At 50.8% G+C, this 24,642-nt stretch overlaps 3 protein-coding genes across 4 annotated transcripts in view; 1 reads left to right on the top strand and 2 right to left on the bottom strand.

The window, feature by feature from the left end:
- Positions 1-1,089: 1,089 nt before the first annotated feature.
- SMARCB1 (SWI/SNF related BAF chromatin remodeling complex subunit B1) lies at positions 1,090-12,827 on the bottom strand. 2 transcript variants are annotated; one of them, XM_083803625.1, is made up of 10 exons: positions 12,540-12,827; positions 11,198-11,309; positions 10,503-10,532; positions 9,347-9,476; positions 8,625-8,762; positions 7,874-8,001; positions 7,143-7,309; positions 6,514-6,704; positions 2,376-2,542; positions 1,090-1,460 (listed from the first exon to the last, which is right to left on the bottom strand). In XM_083803625.1, the coding sequence occupies exons 1-10, from the start codon at positions 12,630-12,632 to the stop codon at positions 1,453-1,455; spliced, it is 1,164 nt and encodes a 387-aa protein (XP_083659751.1). In that variant the 5' UTR covers positions 12,633-12,827; the 3' UTR covers positions 1,090-1,452. The 2 variants fall into 2 exon arrangements, with proteins under 2 accessions (XP_083659751.1, XP_083659752.1); XM_083803626.1 differs by having other exon boundaries at positions 2,376-2,507.
- A 137-nt stretch (positions 12,828-12,964) lies between these two features.
- The window catches only part of MMP11 (matrix metallopeptidase 11), an 18,601-nt gene continuing 6,923 nt past the window's right edge, over positions 12,965-24,642 (bottom strand). The window contains exons 2-8 of the mRNA XM_083803624.1: positions 22,544-22,794; positions 21,180-21,323; positions 20,051-20,184; positions 17,189-17,436; positions 16,818-17,031; positions 14,813-15,070; positions 12,965-13,899 (exon numbers count right to left, since the gene is read on the bottom strand). Coding sequence (XP_083659750.1) covers positions 13,766-13,899; positions 14,813-15,070; positions 16,818-17,031; positions 17,189-17,436; positions 20,051-20,184; positions 21,180-21,323; positions 22,544-22,794 — 1,383 coding nt within the window. The 3' untranslated portion in view covers positions 12,965-13,765. The remainder of the gene's footprint in view (positions 13,900-14,812; positions 15,071-16,817; positions 17,032-17,188; positions 17,437-20,050; positions 20,185-21,179; positions 21,324-22,543; positions 22,795-24,642) is intronic.
- The window catches only part of LOC310883399 (uncharacterized protein), a 20,174-nt gene continuing 18,238 nt past the window's right edge, over positions 22,707-24,642 (top strand). Inside the window, exon 1 of the mRNA XM_083803630.1 lies at positions 22,707-24,625. The gene's annotated coding sequence lies outside the window, so the exon portion shown is untranslated. The remainder of the gene's footprint in view (positions 24,626-24,642) is intronic.

Raw genomic sequence — 24,642 nt, 5'->3', positions numbered from 1 at the left:
CATGCACTGAACTATCTTTCACCCTCTGCAATAAGGGATAGCATACCACTCTGGCCCAGGAGTCTAGGCTAAGGCTGCAATAATATTAATTGTTAAACTTCAAGTTCTTGGTTTCTGCAGGCTAATATCTGGAAGAAGTTCCCTCCCACCCCGGAATCAGAGCTGGCTCTGCATTACTCGAGTCTAAACATGATAAATTAAAGCCAGAAAACAGATTTTGACTGTGCTAGCAGTGTGGGTGGACAAGCAAGTATTGTAAAACTGATTGGCTTTATCATAAAAGCCTGAATGAAGCTGTCAGGCTGCCAGCAAGATCTGCCCTGCTAGCAGTGCTTGTCAGTTCCTTGGAGTGAAGGGTAGGAACTCCATCAGAGAACTGGTGTACTGCAGCAGCAAGATAGATTCTTAGTTTTTTAAGCAAGCTTGATTTTTTTTTTTTAAAGTTCAATGAATTTTGTTTTAAGCTCTCCAGGGAAACAGGCTGTTCCTAGGGTTGCAAAATCCTGACACTGCAGTGCTAAGGGTATTCAAGACCATGCACTTTGTTTTGGATGCTGTGTGCTGTAACTGGCAGCTGTGTGGGTTGCTAGTGACCACAGCAGAGCCACTTGTTGAAGAGAAGCTGCAGTCTCATTTGGTGAGTGCAGACTTTAACTTCTGTACCAGTTCAGAGACACTGTCTTCCAGCTGCAGTTTTCACAGAAAAAAGGGTTGGAAACATCACACTTCACCAGGCTAATGGCTGACGGAAATTAATGTTACCTTAACTGAGTCACAAACTGTTCTATCACTGTCAATTAAGGCAGCTGGACGCTTGAGTTCACTGCAGGCTGTACCAAGTAGGGCAACAGCTTAGACCCATCCTTTAGAGTCAGTTGCATCTTCCAAGCCTCATTATCACTTTATCCCTGCAGCAAAAACATTTCAGACTGTTTTACCTGTTGAAGAAAAAGTTTCCTTCATGCTTTAGGAAAACTGAATGCATGCGGGTGTTCAGCATTATTATTAGGCCCTGGGACTGCTCAGTTGCTTTAACAGGACAAAACCAGTGTGAGATCACCACTCATTTAAAACTTACTGAACTCAACCTAGCAGTATGCATTCCTTTTATTTAAAAAGTTGTCCTAATAGTGCATGTTGCACCTATACAAAAGAATCTTTACACTGTCCACACACAGGTATATAAGGGCTCCAACAGCTGCCACAGGTCTCAGCTAGATCATGTGCTAATGCAGCGTTCCTGGTACGTGGCATTTAGGTGGAGGGGATGGGGGCAGAAGTCAGCAGTACTGGGAACTCTTGGCAAGTGGAATGTGTGTCCCCATCAGGGACAGAAAGACCCCTGCCAATCCTAGATCCATCTGGGGAGAGGAGTATGGATGAAGTCTGTAGGAAGAGCACCAGTGTCACAACAGGAGGTTTACCAGGCTGGAGCAGTATTGGCCAAACGTCTCATGCGCCTAGGAAGAGAGAAAGAGGTACAGTAAGTGTTGTGTTAGTCGTGTGATGTCTTACTAAAACTGACGCTTTTGGGGAGGTTACCACAGCTTTGTGATCTCCTTAGATTTATTGCCCAGATGGAATTCCTTGGTCACTTGAGAGTGCCCCCGCCACAACACTATTCAGCAACAGCTTTTAGGGCAATTTTGCTCATTAAGTGGGATAAAACCAACTGCTACTGAGAACTATTCAGCCACAGCTGAGAAGCAAAACCATTCTGAATGTGTTCATCAGCAGAAAAATACTCCTGAGAAAGAGCTGAGACAGCACATTTACTGTTCCCATAACGTATCTTTTGGAGAGATTCTAGCAGTTCACTTATACCTGCCAAAAGCAATTTAACCAAGTAGGAGCAAGTGCTCTTGACTTCCTGTTGAACACTGCTTAGTGGGTCTCTACGGCAAGCAGAGCTCTTCCTGGAACCATGGAAGTGCTCCCATGCTGACAAACAGGTCAACATCAATCAGGCCGGAGCTGGGACCTTGCCCGTTCCTACATCAAGCAGCACTTTATCCTACATAAAAGGAAGCCTTGTGGCAGGACGCTAGTTAGCCTGAGAGTGCACGAAACTCCAGTGTTTTTGATGAATGCCTTCCTACAGAGACAAATCCCCCTTACAAGCAGAGAGCTCAAGGGAAAAAAAAAAAGGAAACTTTGCTTCAAGCAGGAGATGGTTAAAATAGATGCTACATATTTGTGGAGTGAGGTGATAACAACTTAATAACCTGAAGCAAAAAGGCTATGAGTTTCTGTTGTGGTGTGCGAGTTTGAAATCCTGCCAGTTGGCTCTCAGAAGAGAGAGACAAACATCAAAGCTTTTAACTTCTGTCTTAAAGACAGGCCAGAATGAGAACTGTCTGAACGAGTGGCAGCACCTTGTATTTCTGTCCTGGTCTCTGATCTTCTTCTCCATCTCAGCATCTGTGAGGGTTTCCAGAAGAGGGCACCACTGGTCAGCATCCCCCGTGTTGCGAATCGCGATTTCCACAGTCGGCAAAGGGTTCTCGCTGCAGCGGCAGGGCAGAAGGCAACAAAGCAAGACCTGTCAGTGGTCACAGTTACCTCTGGGTTATCAGCCCAGATCCAAGACACAAGCACAACAGAGCATTAAAAGTTTTTCAGGCTTCAGCGTTCGCTTTTAGCCCCACTTAGCCCAGTCTGGTTCTCAGAAGTACCCCAGGGACAGACAGTTACCATCTGGTGGAGCCTGAAGTTTCTGGGAGACCAATTATTACCTCTCTATAACCACAAGAGAGGGGGTACATCAAAGCTACTGTGGCTGAAGCACTTCACTCCCATTAAGGCCATTATGTACCTTGCTCACAGTGTTCAAACACAGCACAGGCAATGTTCCTATCTGTTTATTGATGCGGGGAGCACTTTTCCCAGAGCAATAGCTGAGCAGGTACTGTCAAGGGGGCTCTTACATCTAGTTCTGCTATTCTTAACTCTCACTTCCTAGCTGCAGTTTGCCTAGTACACTTCTAACAGCTCTTCCCTGGCACATCTGGCTTTCTGGGAGCCTGGCAGAATGGGAACCTGACAGCAGAACGAGGATTGTTCTCCCAGTTGCTATGGAAAGTGTTGTCTTTTAGGACCTGCTGTTGCAACCAGAGACTGGTTACACCCAGCACGACCAATGAAGCACACAGCTCAGTCCCAGATCACAAGATTGCTCCTCAGAGATCTGTCTGCCCCGAACAGCTGTATTATCACATGCACAAAAATGTTTACTGCTTCATTAGCCACTTTTCAGTAAAAGTCAACAGGAACTGACCAGGAGTAGCTTCCCAAATATTGACAGTGGAACTGGAAGCCCAGCATAAATACAGAGGAGCCTCAGAATGTAAATGTTTGCTTTGAATTCTAGAAAGCAGCTCAGCCTGAGCCGCGCAAGTGTGTGTGTACGAGGAGCCCTCCCGCAGGTGTGTGCAAGATCCAGATCCTTCCCCAGGGACATGCCTCCACGCAGGATTTCAGCACTCACACATGGCTGTCTCAGCCACAGGAAGGAACTCAAATGCTGATCGCCACGGGAACAGACAATCTATATCAAAGCTATTAAACAAAAAATTAATCCAAAGCGTTTGGTATCTGATTCTGGGAGGAAACTTTAGTCAGATCTACCTCCAGGATTGTGGATGTCCACCAAGCAACAAATCCAGGAAATTCATCTTAGCCACAACATGCTACAAATTCCAGACTAACTGCTAGATCTTGACTTGGTAATATGGTCTCTACCTCTTTTACTGTGCTCTGCGCTGAGCACCCACTAGAATTAAATAGGGGCTGTAAAGCTAGCCTTGTGAGCATAGCTTATGTGCAAGCCATCCATGTTTCTGTAGCATAGAATCAGACATAAAATGAAAAATCCTCCCTCAGCTCCTAACCTCTAAAGAAACAGAGCTACACCCCCCCCATTGTTTTTTTAAACAAGAGGTGCTGGCAGAATGACTGCAACGCCCTGTCAGCTGCAGGATTTCCACTGGAGAGTGGAGTCCAAGTGGCAGTAGTGTCACAGGCACACCAATACCCAGGTTTCCTTTGGAAGGACAGCTCCTCAGGCAAGTGGGCTTGGTGTGCGAGGGAGCGTCACTCCGGTCTGGAAGGCAAAGCCCTGGCTATGAAGCACTGTGCGCTGCCCCTAGAAACAAGTCAGCAACGAGGCAGGAAGCACTGCAGCACACCATCCCCCTGAAAATCCCGCATGCATCATTACCTGCCTGCTTCCTGTCCTGCCACTTCCACTGGGCTCTCAAGTTCTTTGTTTTGCACAGAGCAGGCCAGCTGAAAGGACAGCCCTGGAGTTCATCAACTAAACAAGAGTTTCACCTCTCCCTCAGATGATTAAGAGGCTCATGACTTCTCAAACCCCCAGTCCCTGGAGATATTAAGGTTCTTTTGATATATCTGAAGCAGACCCTTTCCTTACATCGGTGGAATGACTTTGGAACAACCCCCACTCCTGTGGTTTGGGAATTCAGGAACTAACCAACCACAAAACCCAAATATCATTAATCAACAGGAAGGTTTCAGAAGTACTCCTTTGCAGGAAGAAAAGAGGGAATAAGAGGGCATGTTTGTACTATGACACAAAACAAGGCTTAAATTAAGTGTTTTTCCCTCTGAACAGTTCATGGCTATGTATGTAGTTCTTTTGGGGTTCCTCTTCCTGTTTTTGATTCTCCCCCTTTACAATACTGCAACAAGCTAAAGAAGGCCTGAAATCCACCTATTTCAACTACCCCTAAATTGAAGCACTCCTTAGCAACTAGAGATGGATATATGTTTTTAGAGAGCATAATGTAAATTTGGCATTAATCTGATACACCTGCGAGAGCCTGGATAGTGTTGAATAAAACCTTACTTGCCGTGAGTTAGAAAGATCGATACAAAGGGAGAAATGAGCCCCCCCAACAATTAAGTATGTACACAGATTAATTTTGGGATTCAGGTATCTGCAATAGGAGAAAAAGCACAGGAAAGTGGCACAGGAAAGGCATCACATTGCCATCTATTACCTCATCAGTTCTCTGGAGCACATACCCATTGCTCTTACAGGTGATGTGATCCCATAAGGGATCTGCAAATATCAATCGGCTGTCATGGATGGCAACGTAGAAGTCACCTCCCCACCTCTATGCTAAGAGTTCAGTTTCCGTGTGGTCAAGAGCCCCTCTCCATTGTCTAACATGAACCACACTGGGGATCGTTTTAGAAGCAAGTTTCCTTAAATCGACCTCTTCAGAACTGGTGTCAACAGCACCTTTCCCCCACCTCTGCAAATACATCATTTGCTGAACTCTCAAACTTCCTCAAGTAACACCATGGCGCGAGGTCAAAAAAAACCCGCCAGCACGCATTAAGGGATATTTACAGACTGCAGACTCAGCAACATATGGAGGATAACATCAGTACAGTAACTTGCCACAGAACACGGCACGGCACAACTGGAAATGATTATTATTAGGAGACAAGTTACAAAGCTGACTAATCAAACCTGACACTGCTGCATTCCAGCTATGAGAACAGCCTCTGATCAAGCCAACTTTAACTTCAGCCAGGGTAGAGAGCTACAGTGTCAGTCTGCTCTAGCTCAAAATACTAAGGCTTGGGAGAGTGTAAGGCCCAAGTCAGGCAGAGCTCATAAACAGAAAAGCACTGGTCATTCATATACATTAGAAGAAGGAGGTACAAGGTGTTCTGTCACTGTCCATTACAACAGCCTTCCTCTCTGTGGCAAAAGCTGATGTTTCACTGACATGCCCCACCAAAAGATACTTGAGCAAAAGCAGAGGCTGGTTGAGCTGCACCAGGCTCTACTTTAGAACAAAACACAGCAGGCGCTAGATCAAACTGGTTCATTTGTTCACCAGTTAGGCAGCCAGTGACAACCAGAGAGAGGACTGTGTCTGAGATGTGACTACACAAGTGTCACTAATGTTCCGAGTGCTTTGGTTAGATCTGCCACTAACATTCCTGTTATCCAGAAGAGTCCACCTATTTCATACAAGCAGTACACGATGCTCTAACGTGCCTCTTGCACCTCACCAGTAACATCTAACCATCCTGTGATGTGTGACACAGTCACTTCAAGGCAGACAGCCACCCAAAACACTGAGGAAAAAAGGAAACTCTCTACACTGCTAACTTTGCGCAAGTAATGGTCTTTAAATGATACTGTCTCTATGGAGATCTCTTGATGATGAAATATACAAAATGATGTCCAAGAAAGAAAAGGGCTTTAGTTGCGCCCTACATATTTCTCATCTGATAAACTTGTTTAAAAAGAAGGTGGTTTTATGAGCCAGTGGGCACATGAATGTGAGAAGCCAAACAATGTTGCCATGGAAAAAAAAAAAAGTAGAGGAGGATAGAGTGGGCGTAAGCCCTAAGGACCAATTTCAAATTAAACTTTCTGCATCAGGTCGGCTGTTCAAGATTCACTGATGCTAACGGCCACGAGTAAGAACACACATCCACACCCCTGCTAGGAAGGTGACAGTTCTGTACCTGAAGGCGTATGTCTTCTGATGCCAACTCAGCTGTCCTCGGATGCTGTAGGCAATAGTAGTGACAAACTCCCCGCCCAGACCAAGCTCTGAGCACAGCTTCAAGGCAAACTTCTCTGGTGAATTCTCCTTCTCTGACATATCCCATTCGAACTGGTCTACAAGGGAGATGTTCCCTACATGGATGTTTAGCTGGAGACAAGGAAAGAACAAGTCATTTGTTTCCATCTCTTGCAATAGCTTGTCAAAGGTAATTTAACTTAGGAGGTGGAGGCTGGAGAAGTGGAGAAGTAACTCCTAGTTCATTACATCTACAGCGCTCCTTAATTGAATTCTTAAGTTCAGTAACAAAAGACAACTCAGCTTTGGTCACCAAGGTTCAGTTCTTACAAAGGAAACCACAATGCTTTAAATGAACTCTTTCATCATCTCAGGGGTTGGCACATGAATGTTTAGTAATCTGCTACCGTGGTCTTGTTCTCAATACAAAGGACAAAATCTAATCTGGACACAGGACTGGAATTAAGAGCTCCTTGGCTTTGAGGGAAGCCTTTGTACTCCTCCTCCACTGTAACATAACCAGAGAAATGCAATTGGTTCGGCTCTCATTCTACTGCTTTCCTGTATTACCTTAATAATAACTCGTTGGTCTGACTGATCTTCTAGAATACTGTCCGTTGGGTATGACTCGATCTGTTGTCGGATGGCAGAGGCAATAGCAGGGACAAACGTCAGAGGATTCAAATCCAGGTCATCGCAAAGAATCTCAGAGAACATTTCTGGGGTCATTAGCTTTTCTGATACAGAACAAGAACAAACAGACACTTAACTTTCTCAGCCACCAATGCCTGCCATTTACAGAATACACAAAATTAAGCTTATAGTGTGAAGAGGGGAATTCTAAACGCATCACCTTTTGCTGATGAAAGGGGCTTTTGTCCCAGGGTTGTACACGTGCACACCGACACAGGGATTTGACCTGTATCAGCTTTCTTTACTTGCCCCATGGAGATAACACAGCTACAGTCTAATAATCCACATATGTAAAGGAACCATACATATTAATTGTTTGGTATTTAAGTATTGCAGCTGACAGAGTAGTTCCATTATGCTGCTGAGCTGATGAACCGGGTCAGGAGAACAAGCCAGTTAAACTCTTCAGACTACATGCATCCAGGAACAACTGGAACTCATGGAAGTGGCAGGGCATCTGCTACGAGACATGAGAGCTGACCACAACCCACCAAGTGGCAGAGCTTTAAAGCTTTGTGTGTATGGGACTCATGCTTGTTCTCTCTTCATACTCAGTGATGAATGCAACACTCTCTCTCCAGCCTCAGGAAACCCTCCTTCCTACATACCATTCATGTTCCATGTAAACGCATCTCTGAGTTTCTGCCCATCAATTTCCATATCGAGCCTGATTGGAACCAGAACCTCCGGCTGGGATGCATTCTCATGGATGACTGCTGGGTCATGGTCATCAAAGCTAATACAAAGAGCAACAATACAGTATTTGCGCTAGAAAATGATACATCTGGCATCCTCCATAGAAAGAAGGAGCTGTTTGTTGGAAACCATCCCCATACTCCAACTCCCCAGTCTTTAGACAGACTCCTTAGGACAGGGGTACAAAGCTATGGCAACCAATAGCGAGTTTATCACCTTTTATGCACCTATCTTAATACATTTCTGCAAATAAAACAAGGATGCCTTTCTAAGACAATGTTTTATCCTGTTTTCCTCAACTTTTACATGGAAAACGAAAGCAGCCTTTTTCAACGAATAAATTAAAGCTACAGGAATATGTCAATGCGAGGCAGTCTCAGTCCTTTGCAGAGAGGGTTTGCAGGCTCCTCAAATGACAAATGCTTAGCGAATCAGCAGAAAGTACAAGGAACTGATCAGGAAACGTATCGACCATTTTCCTGACAGAAGGAGAGCCTCCTCTCTGAGCCACAGATGGCTGCTGTAAAGAAGAGCCTCATGGCATACAGTTGAACTAAGAACCTCCAATTTAGGGAACTACAGGCCTCATGTATTAGAGAAGAAATGCAGACCCTGGCAGTACGTCATGCTTGTGACTATGCTTTTCAGAAGACGGAAGCTTACCACAGAGGGAAAGTCCTCTTCTTATCCCTGCCCATGCGATTTCTGTTAATCGTTGTAGAGCACGGCACCGCATCCAGGTGATGAGAGCTGTTGGGCAAGGTCGGCACCCACTGGTTGTTCCTCTTTGCCTTCTGTTCTCTGAAGAAGAAGAATGGATGTTAACCTACATACCCTGAACACCACTGCTGTTATTTAAGGAACAGTATAATTTTAAATTACAAGCTCCTGCCTAATGATAGTTCGACTGAGAACTCATGTTCCACGCTAGCCTAGCCTCCAGGAAGCCCATTCTCCAGATCATAACTATTCCTCATATATGAAGCCAGGTGTGCCATTATAAATACTAGGTTCATATTTGGATTTTCTGTCTGTATTTACAGAGGGGCTGCTGAGAAATATGACGTCTCAGCAGACGGTACGTGTACGGAGTGTTCTGCAAAACATCTGTTACAATTGGAATGGAGCACTTGCAAAATGAGCTGCATCATCAAACACTAATGTTTTTCTTCCTGTTGTACGTGGGCAGTAACCTAATCCTTACATTCTGAAGATCTTCATTTGCCCAACTCTGTAAATGTATGCTAGCACAGACGGGCAAGCATCCTCCTGGGCGAGGCCCTGGGTTTATGTGATTTCTGACGGGACAGGACAGCATTTCTTATCCAGGCCAACACCTTCCAAGCAGCTCTGTTCTGATGTTGGCCCTCACCAGTGCTGGTTACCTGAGGTAGGTGGGAGGTTCTGTGCTGATAGACACTGCCTTGTACTTCTCATCATTTCCATCCAAGATCTCTTCCACTTCAGAGGCCTTTAACAGTGTCACACTAGTGGCTAATGTCGTATAGCCGTGATCTATTACCGAGAAAGATACCAGTAATTAACATGGAAAAGTACTACATAGCAATATGGCATTAATAAGCTGAAGAGTGAAAAGCCCTTCCTGCCAGGTGGGACAACAATAAGTTACCAAATGGTGTGAGTGTGTGACACAAAAGTGCTTTGGGCTTCATTTGTCTTCTTGCAGAAGGAGTCCGGACACAAGAGAGTTAGAATTGCATGGGCTTCTCTCAATTATCATCACTGTACTTCACAATAGCATCCTAAACCTACTTTGCAGACTGGATTTACCAGGAGACTCTGGGAACTGTACTGGGCTTCTAGAGTAGGGAGACATCCAACTAGAGGACTAAGATGTGGCTTTTATCAACCGTGGATGAACCTAGTTCTTCCAGGGTGTAACTTATTTACAGAATGTACTCGTTTCTTCTAGGAGATTTACTTGAGATGGAAAAGAATGTTAGCAAAAAAAAAATCCAAAACACCTGGAAAAAAGTCCTTAAATCCTCATAAACATTAGTTTTAAAGCTTATCTAATGTGCCTTTATTTAAGGGGAGAAAAACTTTTTTTCCTACCCTGCGTTGCCCTCTGCAATCACATGGTTTAGCTCTGCACATCTAAAATGATGTAAAATCTTTTTCACAACCTTCTGAGGGGAAAAGCCCAGAAAACTATAAATCCTCGGTGGATTTAAGGTTGGAAATGGAGAGTTAACGGTCAATAGAAAAGCAAGTCACTGGACAGACACATTGGACATCTATGAAAGCTAAGCCAGGGGAGCACAAACCAGCAAGACTTGGAAAAGGGGGAGAACCTCAGGACAGATCTTGCTGAATTGCACAAACCATCTGCGTCTGAGAGTCCCTTAATGTTCTGAGAAAGAAAAGTTCAGCATGTGATGAGGATGCACAATTAGGACGACCACAGGGAGAGATCAGAGGAAGAGGATGAGACATTAATGTATATTGTAACAGCACCAAAGGTCACAGTGGAGATTCCTACTCTAGCACAGCTAATAACAACACACAGATAAGACTTACATCTCCTGGGACTGTGAGACCGCTGATTTTCTGTTGGGAAAAAAAAAAAAAAGAAAAGAGCAACAGGTCACCAGGATACTTGGAGGAAGGAGACATAAGTCTAGAATGAACTATTTATTTTTATTATGCCTTGGCCTGAAGAGTGCACGACAAGTTCTATTGCTAAGAAATGTAACTGCTTTTTATTAGTCTCCCACCAACTATAACACCAAGACAGCTGTATTCTTACTGTAGCAGTTACATCAGTAGCAACATACCACCACAAATTCTGGGAGCCATAAACTTTCAGTCCTTGCAAGAACAGAAGTTAAGTAAAGATGCACATTTTCAATGGGACATCCTTGCAACATTCCTGCCTGTTTGAAAAAAGGGACAAAAATGGCCCTCTCTGCCAACAAAAGTCTCTTCTAATATGGTATTTATTTTTGAGACGTGGCTTTTGCATTTTGATGAATGCAGCCAACCCCAGGAAAGCCACAAGGCTCATTTTGATTTCAGATCATGTTTGATCAGTTCATATTCTCTGCAAGGTAGAACCAGGAGCTAATGTGCCATTGCTGCAGGCTGCTCCATCACCGAGGTGATGAAGCCCTCTGCAGCGTGAATCTAAAGCGATGTTCACAGTTGCAGAAGCTTCTGAACCTCAGAGAAAGTTTTTCAAGGCAATCTTTCAGACTTCAGTACTCATTTCTCACCATGTGAAGATGCCACTATCTTCTTCCTTTCTTCCACAGTGGCTAGTCGTCTCCAGAGTGAGGGGTATCTCTTGTACAGGGAACCCCGAAACATACGCAGGTAATTCCCCACCTACAGGAAGAAAAGCAGAAGCATAGCCTGGAAATGTATTCCATTCAGAGAAATTCTGAGCAGAAGCTGAAATGAATTCAGTTCTTTGTAATGACGCCAGACCTCAGGAGAAGATTTTTTTAGACGTTTTTTGCAATTGACCGTGTTGGGTTTGGCATCATAACACACAATTTTTGCAGCAATACAGAAAACAGCTTTTATGAGCTCTTATTTCACTAGCCTGATAACAAAGTCCTATCTATTGACAAAAATCAATTTAATAGGAAAAAAAAACCACATTTGTTTACATGTATTTTTGAACAATTTTAACGTTACTTCAATTGCTGTTTCAATGCACGATGCTCTGTAGGAATTTAATCAAACCAGATACCCAGCTCTCTGACAGTGTCACTTTCACATTGAACCTCTGTGCCATCCAGACATTGCGTGGATAGAGCAAACACCCCAAGACTGCCTTTGGTTTTATTTTAAAACCTCTGAACATGCAAAATATGATCACTGCCAGAAACCCCGTTCCAAACTTACTTAACATCTGTACAGCAGCTCTGCTCTTCCTGGCACAACGTCCTCACTTGTGCTGAAGGCTACAGCAAGCCTTGCTGAACGACAACAGGATTTTATAGACTCTGAAACCAATTTTTCAGATGGGTGCTACGCTCACAGCCTGCCACAAAGGGCTTTTATTCCTTAACAAGAGTCTTTTTGATCTTAACGTCCACGTTCAGATCAATTTTAATTGTATCTGTTGCTCATCAAGAGATGAATTAGTGGCAGGCAGAAAAGGCAACCCTTCTTCCTCTTCCACGTGCGTGGCACGGCGATCTCACCGACGTGCTGCCTGCAGCGACGGCTCTTACAACCCTCGCACTTCTCGGCTCTTACAACCCTCACACTTGTCACAGGAGGCCCCCGAGCCCCGCTGCAGGCGCCCAGCACCGACCCAGCCCCCCAGGACCCCCCTTTCTCCACCGGGTGGGGCCGGAACACGCTTGTTTCCCCCCCCCCGCTTCCACCCGTGGCGGTTTCTGCGGTGCTGAAGCGGCCTCGTCCCGGCTCCCCACGGCCACAGCGGGCCGAGCACCGTGCCGGGAGCGGGGCGAGCCGCCGTGCGGCGGCGGGGCTCAGCCCCCGGAGCCCCCGTCCCGCCCCGCGCAGCCGGGCGGCCCCGCAGCCCCCCCCCCCCCCCCCGGCCCCGCTCCCCCCGCCGCCGCCCGGCCCCATTGTCCGCACCTCGGAGCCGATCATGTAGAACTCGCCGTCCTCCTCCAGCTGGAACTTGACGGGCTTCTGCCCGAACGTTTTGCTCAGCGCCATCATCATCATCGCGGCGGCGGGGGCGGCCCCGGCGGCCTGGCGGGGGCTGAGGGGCCGGCGGCGGAGCGCAGCGGGCGGGAGCAGCGCCGCGGCCTACTCGGGCTCGGCTCCGCGCATGCTCCCGCTCGGCGGCCCCCAGCGGCGGCAGCGCCCGGAGCGGGGCGGGCCCGGCCTGGCCCGGCCCTTCCCGGCCCCCCCACGCCCTGCCCGGCCCCTTCCCGGCCCCTGCCCGGCCCGGTGCCCCGCGCCCTGCCCGCCCGCAGCCGGCCCTGCCCGCCCCTTGGCGCCTCGCTGCGCGCCGAGGCCGTTAACGGCCGAGCCGAGGCGAAGGCAAGGCGGCACGTAGAAAAGAGGCGGTTTATTGGTACATAAATATATACACAGTATATATAAGGAGGGTTTATACACGTCGTACAAACATTTACACCCGCGGAGGGAGGGACGGAGGGAGGCGGCCCGGTGCTGCCGCCTTTTCTCTGCCTGCATGAGCGCCAGGAGCCGCCGCCAAGCGCGGGGCACCAGGGCAGCGTCCAGCGCTGGGACCTGGCGTCACGCGTTGTCCGCACACAGGTTCATAGGGAACTCTCATGCATGCTACTGATAGCGTAGAGCCCAGAGCTGGGCCATCCACAGCCGCAGCCCGGAGAAGCGTCCGAGCTCCTCCACGGGTACTCGGTGTCTTCAAAGCTCCCCGGCTCACGCTGGGGACGCTGCCTCAGCGGAAGGCGTCCTCTGAGGCCAATGGCTGGAACAGCCAAAGGGCTGCCCTCGTGAGCTACGTAAACATAGGAAATGCCATCAAGTCAGTTCTGCGTGATGGGGTCCGGGTTAAGTAGAAGAGTGTGATCCCTTTCCAGGCTGGCTTGATGGCTTTTGGGATGCTATTGCTGGAAGAGCCTGGCCGCGTTAAGGGTTCAGGGCTCTCGTCTGTGAAGAACATGGCGGACGCTTTTGTATTGATAGCAACTGAAGCTGGGGCTGCTGGAAGAGGAGAGGAGCAAACTTTGTCACTTGCTGTGACAGACACCTGCTGTGTCAGACACTGGGCCTGCAAGGAAGCCATGAATGGCAGAGGGAGCCCTCTGTGTGGCTGCAGGAGGTCAGGGTGATGGAAGGGAAATGGAGGGACACAAGCACCCCCCTCATCTGAAGGAGTTGGAGGAGGGTGTGCAGCTGAAGAAGTCCTGGCTGATGTGGCGCGGGTAGCCCTCCAGCACCTTCACCTGGACGGGATCGAACTTCCAGTAGTCTCGGCCTCTCAGGAAATAGGCAAAACCTGGGAATGAGAGAGGAAAGGTTAGGAGAGACAGGGTTTGCACAGCTCAGCTCTTTCCTAGCATTTTGTCTTGTTGACTCCCCACAGCATGTTTAATACCAAAAGAGAGCCTGGAGGAGGCAGGAAATGCTGCTAGATTCATTTCACCTGAATCCAGGTTTGTGGCTTACACTCTTCTTTCACACAGTTTTAGTTCTGACAGGAGTGTAGACAGGATGGAGTTTATTTTATATAGCTGGTGGTTGTAAATATGCTGTACTCATGCAGTGGCCTGGCCTTACGAGAGCAGAGGGTGCCTAGGACCCGATCAGGGCCTGTGGCAGGGAGCTTGTGAAGAACTGCTGTGGAACATCCTTTACTACGAGGAAACTGCTCTGGGATGCAGGCTCTGGAAGCACTGGGGAGCCACTCCACGCCCGGAGGGAGCAGAGGGAGTCGCTGCACCCATCGTCCCCAGCACCCAGCTGTCCCAGGTATTTCTGCGGCACCGCGACGCTGTGTGCAGCATGGGGCACATCTGGGGGGACGGTGATACTGAAAGCAGCCTGTTCACTAGCACAGCTGCCTCGGCTGAATTGTGGGCACAGTTTCTGCTGTCCTCTCATCAATGCCTGTATTGGGAGCGGTTACAGCTAGGTAGGACTCTGACTGTTTCTTTGTCAGAAGTTTGAGTTTTCTGTATCAGGTGCTTAAATGTTGATTGTTCCAACTAATAATTATAAAGCTTCTCACTTTCATGAAAAGCTTCAGTTCCCTACCTACCGGAGGGAGCTGCCTCGCTCTCTATACACTACACGGCATGTGCTAGGCTGAGAAGTGTCCCCAGCTACCAAATGTCTAAACCTTCCAGCTGGGAGGTGGCGTCAGGCCGAGCGCCCACCCCAGAGCAGGCCCTGTCCCTGCTGGCACTGACCAAACTCATCCTGAAAAGCAGCATCGATCTCCTGAGGGATCCCACGCCAGTCGGCCATGGTCCGCGGGTAGATGTTGTCCACCTGGCGGGTGTGAGGGTTGAAGCGCCAGTAGTTGCCTCCACTGAAGATGTAGATCTTGTTCTTCTCAGCCCCCCACACCAGAGCTGCCTGCACGGGGGAAGCAGGGAGGCCCAGCTCCACGATCGGAGTGGGACCAGAGACCCGTCTCTCGCCATCGTAAATCCAGTACTGAGAATCTGGTGAGGAGGCAGAAAAGGGGAGAGACAGGTTCAGAAGCTCTTTGATGTCAGATAATTTGGCAGTGAATTGCAGAAGTGGAGCTGATGCCTTGGCAGAGCTCCCAGGGAGAGCTGTTGGCGAGAGGCACACTGTCGCTGATAGTGCCCACAGTGCCAGGAGGGCAAAGTGTAGAATTCCCCCCTCAGTCCAACCCAGAGCTGTCAATGGTGGGATGAGGAGGGCTCTTTTAGCAGCTGCCTTGTCTGTATTTGTGGAAGTTATAATGAAAGATTTGGCTTTCCTTCTGAGCTGCCAGGCTGCCCTGCCTGGCTTCTCAGAGGCTCGTTGTCGTGGTGTTGGAGAGCCCTGTGTGCGTGCGGAAGGATGTTTCTCTCTGCCTGCTCCACTCCGATGGGACTGGCTGCAGTCCTTCGGGGAGATGAATCAGCCGGGGGCTTCGAGTTTGCTCTGGTCACGTTGAAGGAAGAGCAGAACCCGTTGCTGGATAAAGAAACATACAAAGCTGTGGAGTTTGACAGGACAAAGGCTGATTCCTGCAACACCTCTGTGGTGAAGCCTGGGGCTGCCAAGTGGGGGCAGATAAGCAAAATGGGTCATGGCCTGATTGGGAGGGACACGTTCTTTGTGTGCCACATTTCTGTGTGGGACAGAGCGCAGGGACCTGCCCCTACCCTGCCAGCTCAGCTCTTGGAGATCGTACCTGGGCATGCACGGGCACAAGGGGGGCATGCGGTGTAAAGAAGGAAGCTACAGAAACCAGGAAGAAGTTGCCACGCTGAAGCAGACTGGGAGCATATTTCCAGTTTAGATTAAAACGGGAATCTCTAATTACCCTACGGCATGTAATACTTTCCCCTTATCTCATTTTAACTCATGGTGGGAGTCTGCCAATTTTCACACTGTAAACCCTTGTCTGCAGGTGAGGTGCTAAGCAATCTGTTTATGCAGGAACACTGCCTGCAGAGCCACTCTGTTCTCTGGTGCTCGTCTCATGGTGTGCAGACAGGGCACGCACACCCAGGGCAGCTGGGTAGCTACATTCTGCATCCCTGCTGTTAATTTCATGCTTGGAAAGAGCATTAGAGAAAACGGCGGAGCTGAAACAGGGTTCGTTGCAGGTCTTGAACTACAGAGATGGCCAGAGGAGGTCTGGCCCCACCGTGGGTAACTGGTTTTTAACCCCTGCAGTGGCTGGAGGTTGCCTGGATGTGGGCTCGCTCAGTCTTGGGGTACTACAGGAGCTCTGCATCCAGGACAGCTGGTGGGAGGTTTTAGAGTGTCTAATAGTGGTGCTTGCTCCCATTCCCATCTTCCCTCAACTGGGGCTGCTGGAAGCACAATGGCCTCCACTCATCTTGCAGAGGGCTCTGTTGCAGGGAAGACTTTTTGTTTCTTTTTCTCCTCCTGTTTCTGTCCCCAAGGAAGATGGAGCAAGTGTTTCTTTCCTCCTCTTCTGCCAGCAGCATTGCCAGGGCAGAATATCAAAACAAACATTTGTGTTTCAGAGGAGGAGAATGGGATACTTTGGCTGTGTCTAAACTAAAAACGACCCTTCCTTCTCTCTTTCCCCCTCAATATCTGCTAAAAAATTTGAACTAAACAGAGAAAGGAACAAACAGCAAGGATCACTGATTTACTGAGGACGTCTGGAAGGTTTCTCTTCCCAGGGACTTGTTGGGTCCTGAATACCCCTCAGTAAAGAAGACGCACTTCTGAGCCGTCTGATCCCAGTCCAGCTCTTACCTTGGAAAAACCAGATATTGCCCAGAGGGTCCTCGAAGGTGGCATCCACAGAGCTTGGGATCCCCTGCCAGTGACGAGAGGCCAGAGCTGGGTAGCCAGCCTGCAGCTTTCCAGCTCGGAGCCGCCACACGTAGCGGGATGTGAAGAAGAACAGCTCGCCCCGGATGGTGGCCGCGGCGTCGAAAGCCGTGTCGCAGGCGTCGGGCTGCACAGACTGCCAAAGCACGGCCTGGTCAGCGGCTTGGACCCGCGGGAGCCCCCCTCACCCAGCCTGGGTTCAGCTGACGGGACATCCCTCCTGGGGAAGACAGTCCCAGCAGCTGGGAACAAGCCCCGGTGTTAGAGGAGGCAGAGACGAGCTGTTCACTCACCTCCACGTTGGTGATCTCGTTCGTTTCAAGGTCTGGCTGGGGCAGCTCTGCTGGCTGCGTTGGGGTTGGCTCGGGATCCAGCTTGGGTTTCCCATAGAGGTACTGGATACCTTGCTTGTCATCCTCGCTCAGGCTCAGCGGATAGCGGAAGATGTAGAAAGGAGACATCAGAGACTTGGAGACAGCCGTGTGCTGCAAGCCCAGGACGTGGCCGAACTCGTGAGCAGCCACCTGGAGGAGGTCAGTGCCTGCAAAGGGAGGAGACGGGAGACGCTTTTGCCTACCTGAGGGAGATGGGCAAGCTGTGCCCGCAGAGAGGGTGCCTGCCCCTTAGGCTCATTTCTGCTGCTCGTCAGCTCCTGGCAATGCAGAGGTATGCTGCAGGAGTCTAACGTGTGGCGAGAGAAATCTGCCTTGGCTACTGGGCTCTCAGGTTGTTCTGGCGTTTTCCCACGTAGCTCTACATCTTGTTTGTATTTTTAAGGAATCAAAGGGCATAATTAAAGGGATCCACTAATTCTGGAGCGCTGCGAGTGAATTCAGACACTCAGGTATTAGCCTGGGCATGTTGGTAATTTGTAACTGTCTCTGGGGGCTTCTGCACTCCTTGACTATCAGGAAAGAAAATGTTTTCCATGTGCTTTTGGACAGGAGAATTTAGCAGAGAGAAGGAATCTGGCCCATATAAGTAGGTGGTGAGGTGGGAAGGCTGGTTTTTGTCCACCCAGGCTTGTAGTGTAATGCAACAAGTCGTGTTCAGATCGTGTCTGTGTCTGCTGTGGCAGCTGCCGGTGTCAGTGGGGAAGCCTGCGGGATTAGAGCCCGTGAGTGGCGGCTGCCATACAGGCAGCAGAGGGAGCTCACTTATTGCTTGGCTGTGGGCTGTGGCAAGAAGGTGACATTTAAAAACCAGCACATAAAAATTCCTCCAGTGCCAAGGCCTGGCCCTTCTTCGCCAGGCTCAGGTGGATGTAAGGGAGATTGTACTTTAGGAATACATGACTTCACAGCATCTACGAAAGGAGAGGGGGGAGAGCAGATTTCAGTATGCAAAAACATGTCATTTGGCTGGCAGGTTTTATTTCCAACGGATCCTTTTTGAAGTAGATAAATTGTATGGAAAGTTGTAAGAGAGGCATTAGGCAGCAAAGATGGTAAGCCGAGGCCGTTTGTTGACAAGTCCCAGCGCATTCATTCACTTGCCTTCAGCCAGAAATCCTCCGAGCTGCAGCCCAAGCGATGGGAAAGGCAGGGCTGGGAGTCAGCTGGTCTCACTGCTCCAAGTGGGATTTCCCTGCTGGCCCAGGGGAGCAGGGCACCGGGACCGGGGCTGCAGCTGGGAGGACGCCTGGGAAGGGCAGAGGGGAAGGTGAGCCCCTGCCCTCCTTGCTGGTCAGCTTCGTGTTGAAGCCATGGATTTTTGTAGCACTGACACAATTAAATCAACACATCTAGGGCAGCTGAGAAAGTGGGATCTCTGCGTCAGTGATTAATTACAAACTTTCAGACATTTCTGTTTAGCTTGGCAGGCTCCTTGCTTGATGCTTTCCAGTGTTGGCAGATCTGCTGCACCACTGTCAGATTCTCCGGGGGAGGTGAACGACAGCACGCCTGCAGGAGCTGTGCTGGGAGCATCGCTGTCCCTCGCAGAAGGTCCTCGGCGTGGATTTCTGCCTCCCGCACGGCTCCGGGCTAACCCCGGAGCACACCTTCCCCTCCTCGTAGTCCTGCTCTCCCGTCCGTATCATGAGGCTAAGGATTTCCCCATCTCCGAGAGCTCAGGCAAGGATTAAACCATGTTTATATCATAAAGCTCTTTTCGGCATATTAAATGGCAATTAGCTGCAAAGAGCTTCTACAACATTTATTTATGGAAGGCAGAGAGGGAAAAAGGCCACAGAACAGGGCTGGATTCTGATAGGAACTGGCATCTCTTCCGACAGTTCCTGGTTTGCCTCCAACACTGTCTGTGGGAGAATGTTGGAAATTCTTCAACAACACAGGCAGCCCCGACAGAGGGTGCAAAGCAGCAGAGCCCACCCACGCCTAGGTAGCAGAAGGGCTTCTGCAGCAAGACCTGGTGCTCTGTCGTTCTTGTTTTGGGGCAGCATGGACCAAATAGGAGATGTGAGGGTCCTGACCCCCCTCAGAGCCAACCTGCTGAGAGCCCTGAACGCTGGTGTGGACAAAATATTTGGGAAACCCCAGGGAGGCAGGGTTTGAACTCGGGCTTTGTGATTGTTTCTTTGTCCCTGCACTAATTTTGGTGGGTCTTGTGGAAATGGATGCTCTGGGCGCTGCTCCAGCAGGCCCCAGGCAGCACTGCGGTATCTCATGGATCCTGACACCAGGCCCCGAGTGCCCGAGCAGGGAGCTACCAGTGTGGATCTATTAATAGCAAAAAAAAAAGTCTTGACTTGCTGTGGCGTTGTTTATGGTCAGAACATTCCCAGGCCACGGGGATAGAGCTGGAGCCTGGGTGGCTTCCCTTTATGGACTTGTTCAAAGAGAAAACGCTCTGTGGGCAGGCAGGACTGGCTGCTATGCTGTCCTCTGGAGGACGGCGTTGTTTTTGTGTCAGCTGCTGTGTCACCCGGTGCCGGGTGTCACCCGGTGCTGGAGCCTCTGTCCTCACTGGGACCACAGCGTCCTCGTGCTGGGCTTGGGCTTTGATGTGGCTGGAAGGTGACGAGAAAAGTCCCGAACACTACCTGCCAGCAGGCTTGTACGTGGTGGGAGGTGACAATACCGCAAAAAGGATGGCTGCCTCTCAGTTTTACAGGGCCCTGCTCGCAGCACAATTAAATCACTTCTTTGGGGGCATCCTGGAGCCCCCAGGGCCCCCTTAGAACAGTGCCGTACCCAGGTTGTTCCCAATCGTCCAGGTCTCGTCGTAGTCAAAGTGGACGTCCCCCTCCCGGTGCGTCTTGGGGAAGAACGCGTGCGCCAGGATCCCGCCGGGCCCGTCGAAGGGCAAGTTGTCTCCGTGCCAGTACCTGGGGGGAAAGCACGGCACACCTCAGGCAGACGGCCGTGTAGCTCAGGTGCACAGCACCGCACAGCCAGAGGTGGGGAGCGGCTGCGAAGGGACAGCAGCTCTCACCGCCACCGCAGGCATCCCGCGATCCACCGGCAGCCCGCCGGGTTCCAAACTGGGTTCTGCGTCAGGGCACCGAGGAGGCAGAGCCCAGTCACACCAAGCCCTGGGGAATTTTTAATGGGTTTCTCAGAATGTTTCTCTCCTCCCCCTGCTCAGCTTTCAGCACAAAGCTGAGGATGGAGCCTAAAGAATTAAGGAGGTGGCTGCCAGAACCGAGATCAAGCCGACGCAGCTGAGCGGCGGGGGGATGCGGAGGGGCCGCCTGCAGAGAACCCAGCCAAACCCTCGGGTCCTCGCTCAAGCCAAGCCCACTGGTGACAAATGAAGGAAACCCACGAGAGATGTGACCGCTTTAGAGAGCTGAGGGAGGCACAGGCAAATACACAGAACGTGAATCACATCACCGCTTGGACAGTCTCCACTGCTGTCACTAGTTTTGTGCAAACAGGCAGCAGAGGGAAGTCTTTGCCCCCGTGCGTCTTTTGCCAAAAGTGAATTTCAGGCCAAGAGCCAAGGTTCTTTTAACCAAGGAGCTATATTTGTCTTTGGGCAGACAGTTACGTTTTCAGTCAAGGGACAGGATGGAGGACCTGAAGATGTAACGTCAAAACAAACACTTGGGAAAACAGCCTGTGGGCAGAGGAACGTAAATGTACCCGGAAAATTAATGAAGGATCGGTGACGGTACTGCGCACAGCCAGCACGGAACAGCTGCGCTTACACCAAGCAGCCCACATCTGACAGCAAACAAAAACATCCCCGCGTCTGGAGGCAGAAATGTGAGTGTTTAAGTGCCTGTGCTGAGTGCTGGCAGCTCTGCACCCCGGCTGCAGCCCGGGGTCTCGCACAGGGTGCTGCTCCGGCTGCCCACCGCGCTCACCTCGCGCTCACCTCGTGAAATCGATGACGATGTCAGCCCGGCCCTCCTGCACCTCGGTGAAGGTCAGCGGCGTCACATCGCTCCAGACTTTCAGAGCTTCCTCGATGGTCCTTCTCACCTTGGCTTTTACAAGTTGCCACGGGAACCTGATAATTCTGAAAGGCAACAGACAGCAGGTGAAGAGAGCATCAGCTGCTGTCCCGTGGACGCTGCTGTTATGAAGACACTATTTGTAGGATCAGTGGCGTTAGGGCTGCCACTCCGTCCTCTCTGCCACACCAGAGCATCTCCAATCCACAGAGGCACTGCTCTAGCACCCTCTTCCAAGCAACAAATCCCATCAGTGCCAAAACCTTTGGGCTGTGGGCCCAGGGGTGAGCTCTCTGCAGAGCTTCACAGAACTACGTTTTTCTGGAGCGAAGGGCTGCAGCGTTTTCCAGGTCTGTCCTCTGTGAGTCCACCCCCACAGAGGTGCCTGGGAGTGGTGGGATGGGATGTCAGCTCCTCAACCTCTGCGTTTTTTGCCCCTGGAAACCTGGGCTTGCTCACAGCAGCTGGTGCCTCTTCTGCCCCCCTACAACATAACAGAGTGTCAGGTCTGCCGCAGAGGGAGCTTTCTTTCCCTTCCATTAACAGTGTTGGTGTGCGTTCATCTCAGCTGTGTTTCTTCCTTTAACACTTGACCAAAGAAAAAAAGGAAGAAGCCTTTCTGTTATCTGTAGCCTCCTAACACCATGAGGAACAGAGTCTCCCGCACTCAATTAAACACAATATGATGTACACGCTGTCAAAGTCCATATGACTGCGCTCACTCCTTCACTTGTGCCCCTGTGGGCAGCTGGGCAGGAAGCACAACCCTCCCTGAAGCCTGCTCAGCAGATCTGCAATTGAGAAGGTGTGGGCTGATTTGGGCAAAACTTTACGCTGAAGTCCTGTTTACGGGAACATCAATAATAGCAGCATAAAAGGGTCTTTTTAAAATAAACTGTGAGCTGATCCCACAGAAAGGTGGCCGGGGGTGGGGAGGGGGGGACAAAAGCACAGCAGGAGCGGGCTGGTGGCGGAGGCTCCGCTCGGCGTGAGGTGGGGTTTGATGTTGGGAAGCGAACGCACGTGCGGGGGATGATGCTGGGGCTGCACAGAAGATGTTTGGACAGGAGTGGGTGAGCAGCTGCTTTTAGGGGAGCTTGTGTGTGAGGGGATGGGGAGGCGCTGGCTACGATCCCGCTGGTGGTTCTTGGTGTGTGGCTGCCCTGCCAGGCCGGCTGTTCGGGTGAGGGCAGCCCTGTGTGAGCTGCAGACAGGGAACATCAGACGGAGAGGTTCGGGGAGGGAGAAGCAAACTGTCCTCACTCCCATTTTGCATCTTCCTTACTTGTAGGTGAGGTCGGTCTTATCCCAGCGTCCCCCCGAGAGGACGAACCGCTTCTGCCGGTTGCGCCCGTTCTGGCCGTCCGGCGGCGCCGGCAGGTCGGGCACGCCGCACCGGGGCGGGTTCCAGCGAGCCGCCTGCTCACCCGCGCCCATGGGGAAGCCCTTGGTGGGCACGCCGGTCGCCACGGCGTTCACCAGGGACAGCAGCCAGGGACTCTGCTCCTTCCAGGTGTGATGTTTTCGAGCCACGTCCTAGGAGAGAAAAGCGAAGCCGTGACTTGTGTCTGGGAAGAGAGGTCCCGATGCAGTGATGGCCGTCTGCCCACAGCAGTCCTGCAGTGGTGAGTTCCACCTCTCCCTCGGCTGTTCCCCTGCTGCTAGGGCACGTCCTGCTCCCCACAAATGTCCCCCGTTCATTCCCTGGGCTCCTGCTCCCAGGCTGGGTCACACCTGGGAGCAGCCTGATGCCATGGCACCCCCTAAGCACCGGCCTATTTTTGGTCCACTTTTCCTTGGCAGCTGGCCTGCAGGAAATGCTTTTGCAAACTGTGGATGAGAACCAGACCCTCCAAAAACGAAACAAATCACTAGGGAGTAAATTCTCCCCCTTTGCCCCACATCCTTTTAGCCTGTATTCCCTCCTGGGCCTGGTAGGGGTGATGTGAATGGGAGGAAGCCTTGAGTCCAACAGCAGGCAGTTGTGCTCCCTGTTCTCCCCGCTGTGGTGTCCTGGTGTGGTGAGCAGCCCTCACGGCTGGGGGACAGCACAAGCTGGAGGGAGAGCAGGACACACGGATCTGGGGCTGACTCGGAGCCCAGCACAGAGCAGCAGTGACCGTCCCTCCAGCTCCTGTCACTGCCTGAGGTCACTGATTCTGGAGAGGGACGGACAGGACCATCTCCCCTTGCCTCACTGTGCCTGTGGCACTGCTTGGGGATAAGGTCACCTCCACAGCATTAATTAGTGCTAATTAGCTGACTCACATTGGTTTCTCACCTAACAGTAGGATTATGGGGCACAAGCTGCCTCGATACACAACCCAAGGTTAATCTCCAATGTGCTGCGAGGCCTGTGGGGTGAGGGGGTGCTTGGTCCCTGCGTATCCGCACTGCGCAAGCCCCAGATCCAAGTGCAGATTTTTTTGCCTGGTTTTGTGCAGCCAAATCTAAAGGTGCTTGAACACCAGGAGGGCTCAAGGCGCAGCAGTGACACATCTCTGCTCAGGCAGGCTCTGTGCCACAGGGCTCAGGTAGGTTTAGGGGTCCCCTCCTTCCCCTGCAGAGTGCTGCCTTCTTCCAGCCCAGCTCTCCTTCTGCTCAGCTGGGGACACGAAGGCCGGGCTGGCGTGAGGCCAGCACTGCCACGATGCCGTGTAATCAGCGTGCTGCCGTCGCTCTGCTCCCCTACAATGAGTCCATTCATGCGGGCAGACATGAAGTGTGAAGCCCTTGGCATTAATTCCGCTACTGGGCTCCGACTCTGCAATGGCCCCGTGCCTCGGAGCGATGCACAGACGGGCGCAGGAGCCAGGGAGGTCGCACGAGGTGCAGTTCAGGTGTCCTGCTCTTGGTATTTCTGTAACCACTCCAGCCTCTGCTTTGTCCTCCCCTGCAGCCAGCCTGGGGCTCAGCACCTGCCACCCTGCACTGACCCCGTCCTGGTGTCCCTCTGCACTTTGACACACCAGGAACTGCTCACTAAAAAGTGCAAAAAAAGCCATTTTACGTCCCATAGAGCAAAGCCTGCCCAGCCCACCAGCTGTGGCACGGGGCCTCCATCTAATGCTTAGTGAAAGGAGGACGCGTGGGGTGGCCGGACCGAGGGAGGCTGCACCAGGCTGCTCCCACTGAACGCTGGAGCCCTGCCAGGCGGGAGATAGATACCTGTCCTTCCAAGAGGAACTCTGAGAGCTGCCTGGCACCCTGTCTGGGTGGGCAGCTGATGTCAGGACAGCTGGCAGAAGGCACTCATAAGGTTCGTGTCCTGGCCAACACCTTGCTCTCAGCCCCCATGAGACCCTCTGCTAAGCACATGATGGCAGCTGTGTCTGCAGGTGCTTTTCACCTAAGCCCAGCCTGAAAGGTTCTCAGCTCCTCGTG

This window comes from Anser anser (assembly GCF_964211835.1).
Source record: "Anser anser genome assembly, chromosome: 18".
Lineage (NCBI taxonomy): Eukaryota > Metazoa > Chordata > Aves > Anseriformes > Anatidae > Anser > Anser anser.
Note: the sequence above shows the minus strand (reverse complement) of the source record. Positions and strands in the feature narration are given on the sequence as shown.

Excerpts from the sequence above, each read along its gene's own strand:
- SMARCB1 (XM_083803625.1), bottom strand. The coding sequence starts at position 12,632 with ATGATGATGATGGCGCTGAGCAAAACGTTCGGGCAGAAGCCCGTCAAG. Across the intron at positions 9,477-10,502 it reads GTCTCACAGTCCCAGGAGAT|ATCACGGCTATACGACATTA; the intron begins GTAAGTCTTATC and ends TCTCGGTAATAG. Across the intron at positions 8,763-9,346 it reads GAACCTCCCACCTACCTCAG|AGAACAGAAGGCAAAGAGGA; the intron begins GTAACCAGCACT and ends CTTCTTCTTCAG.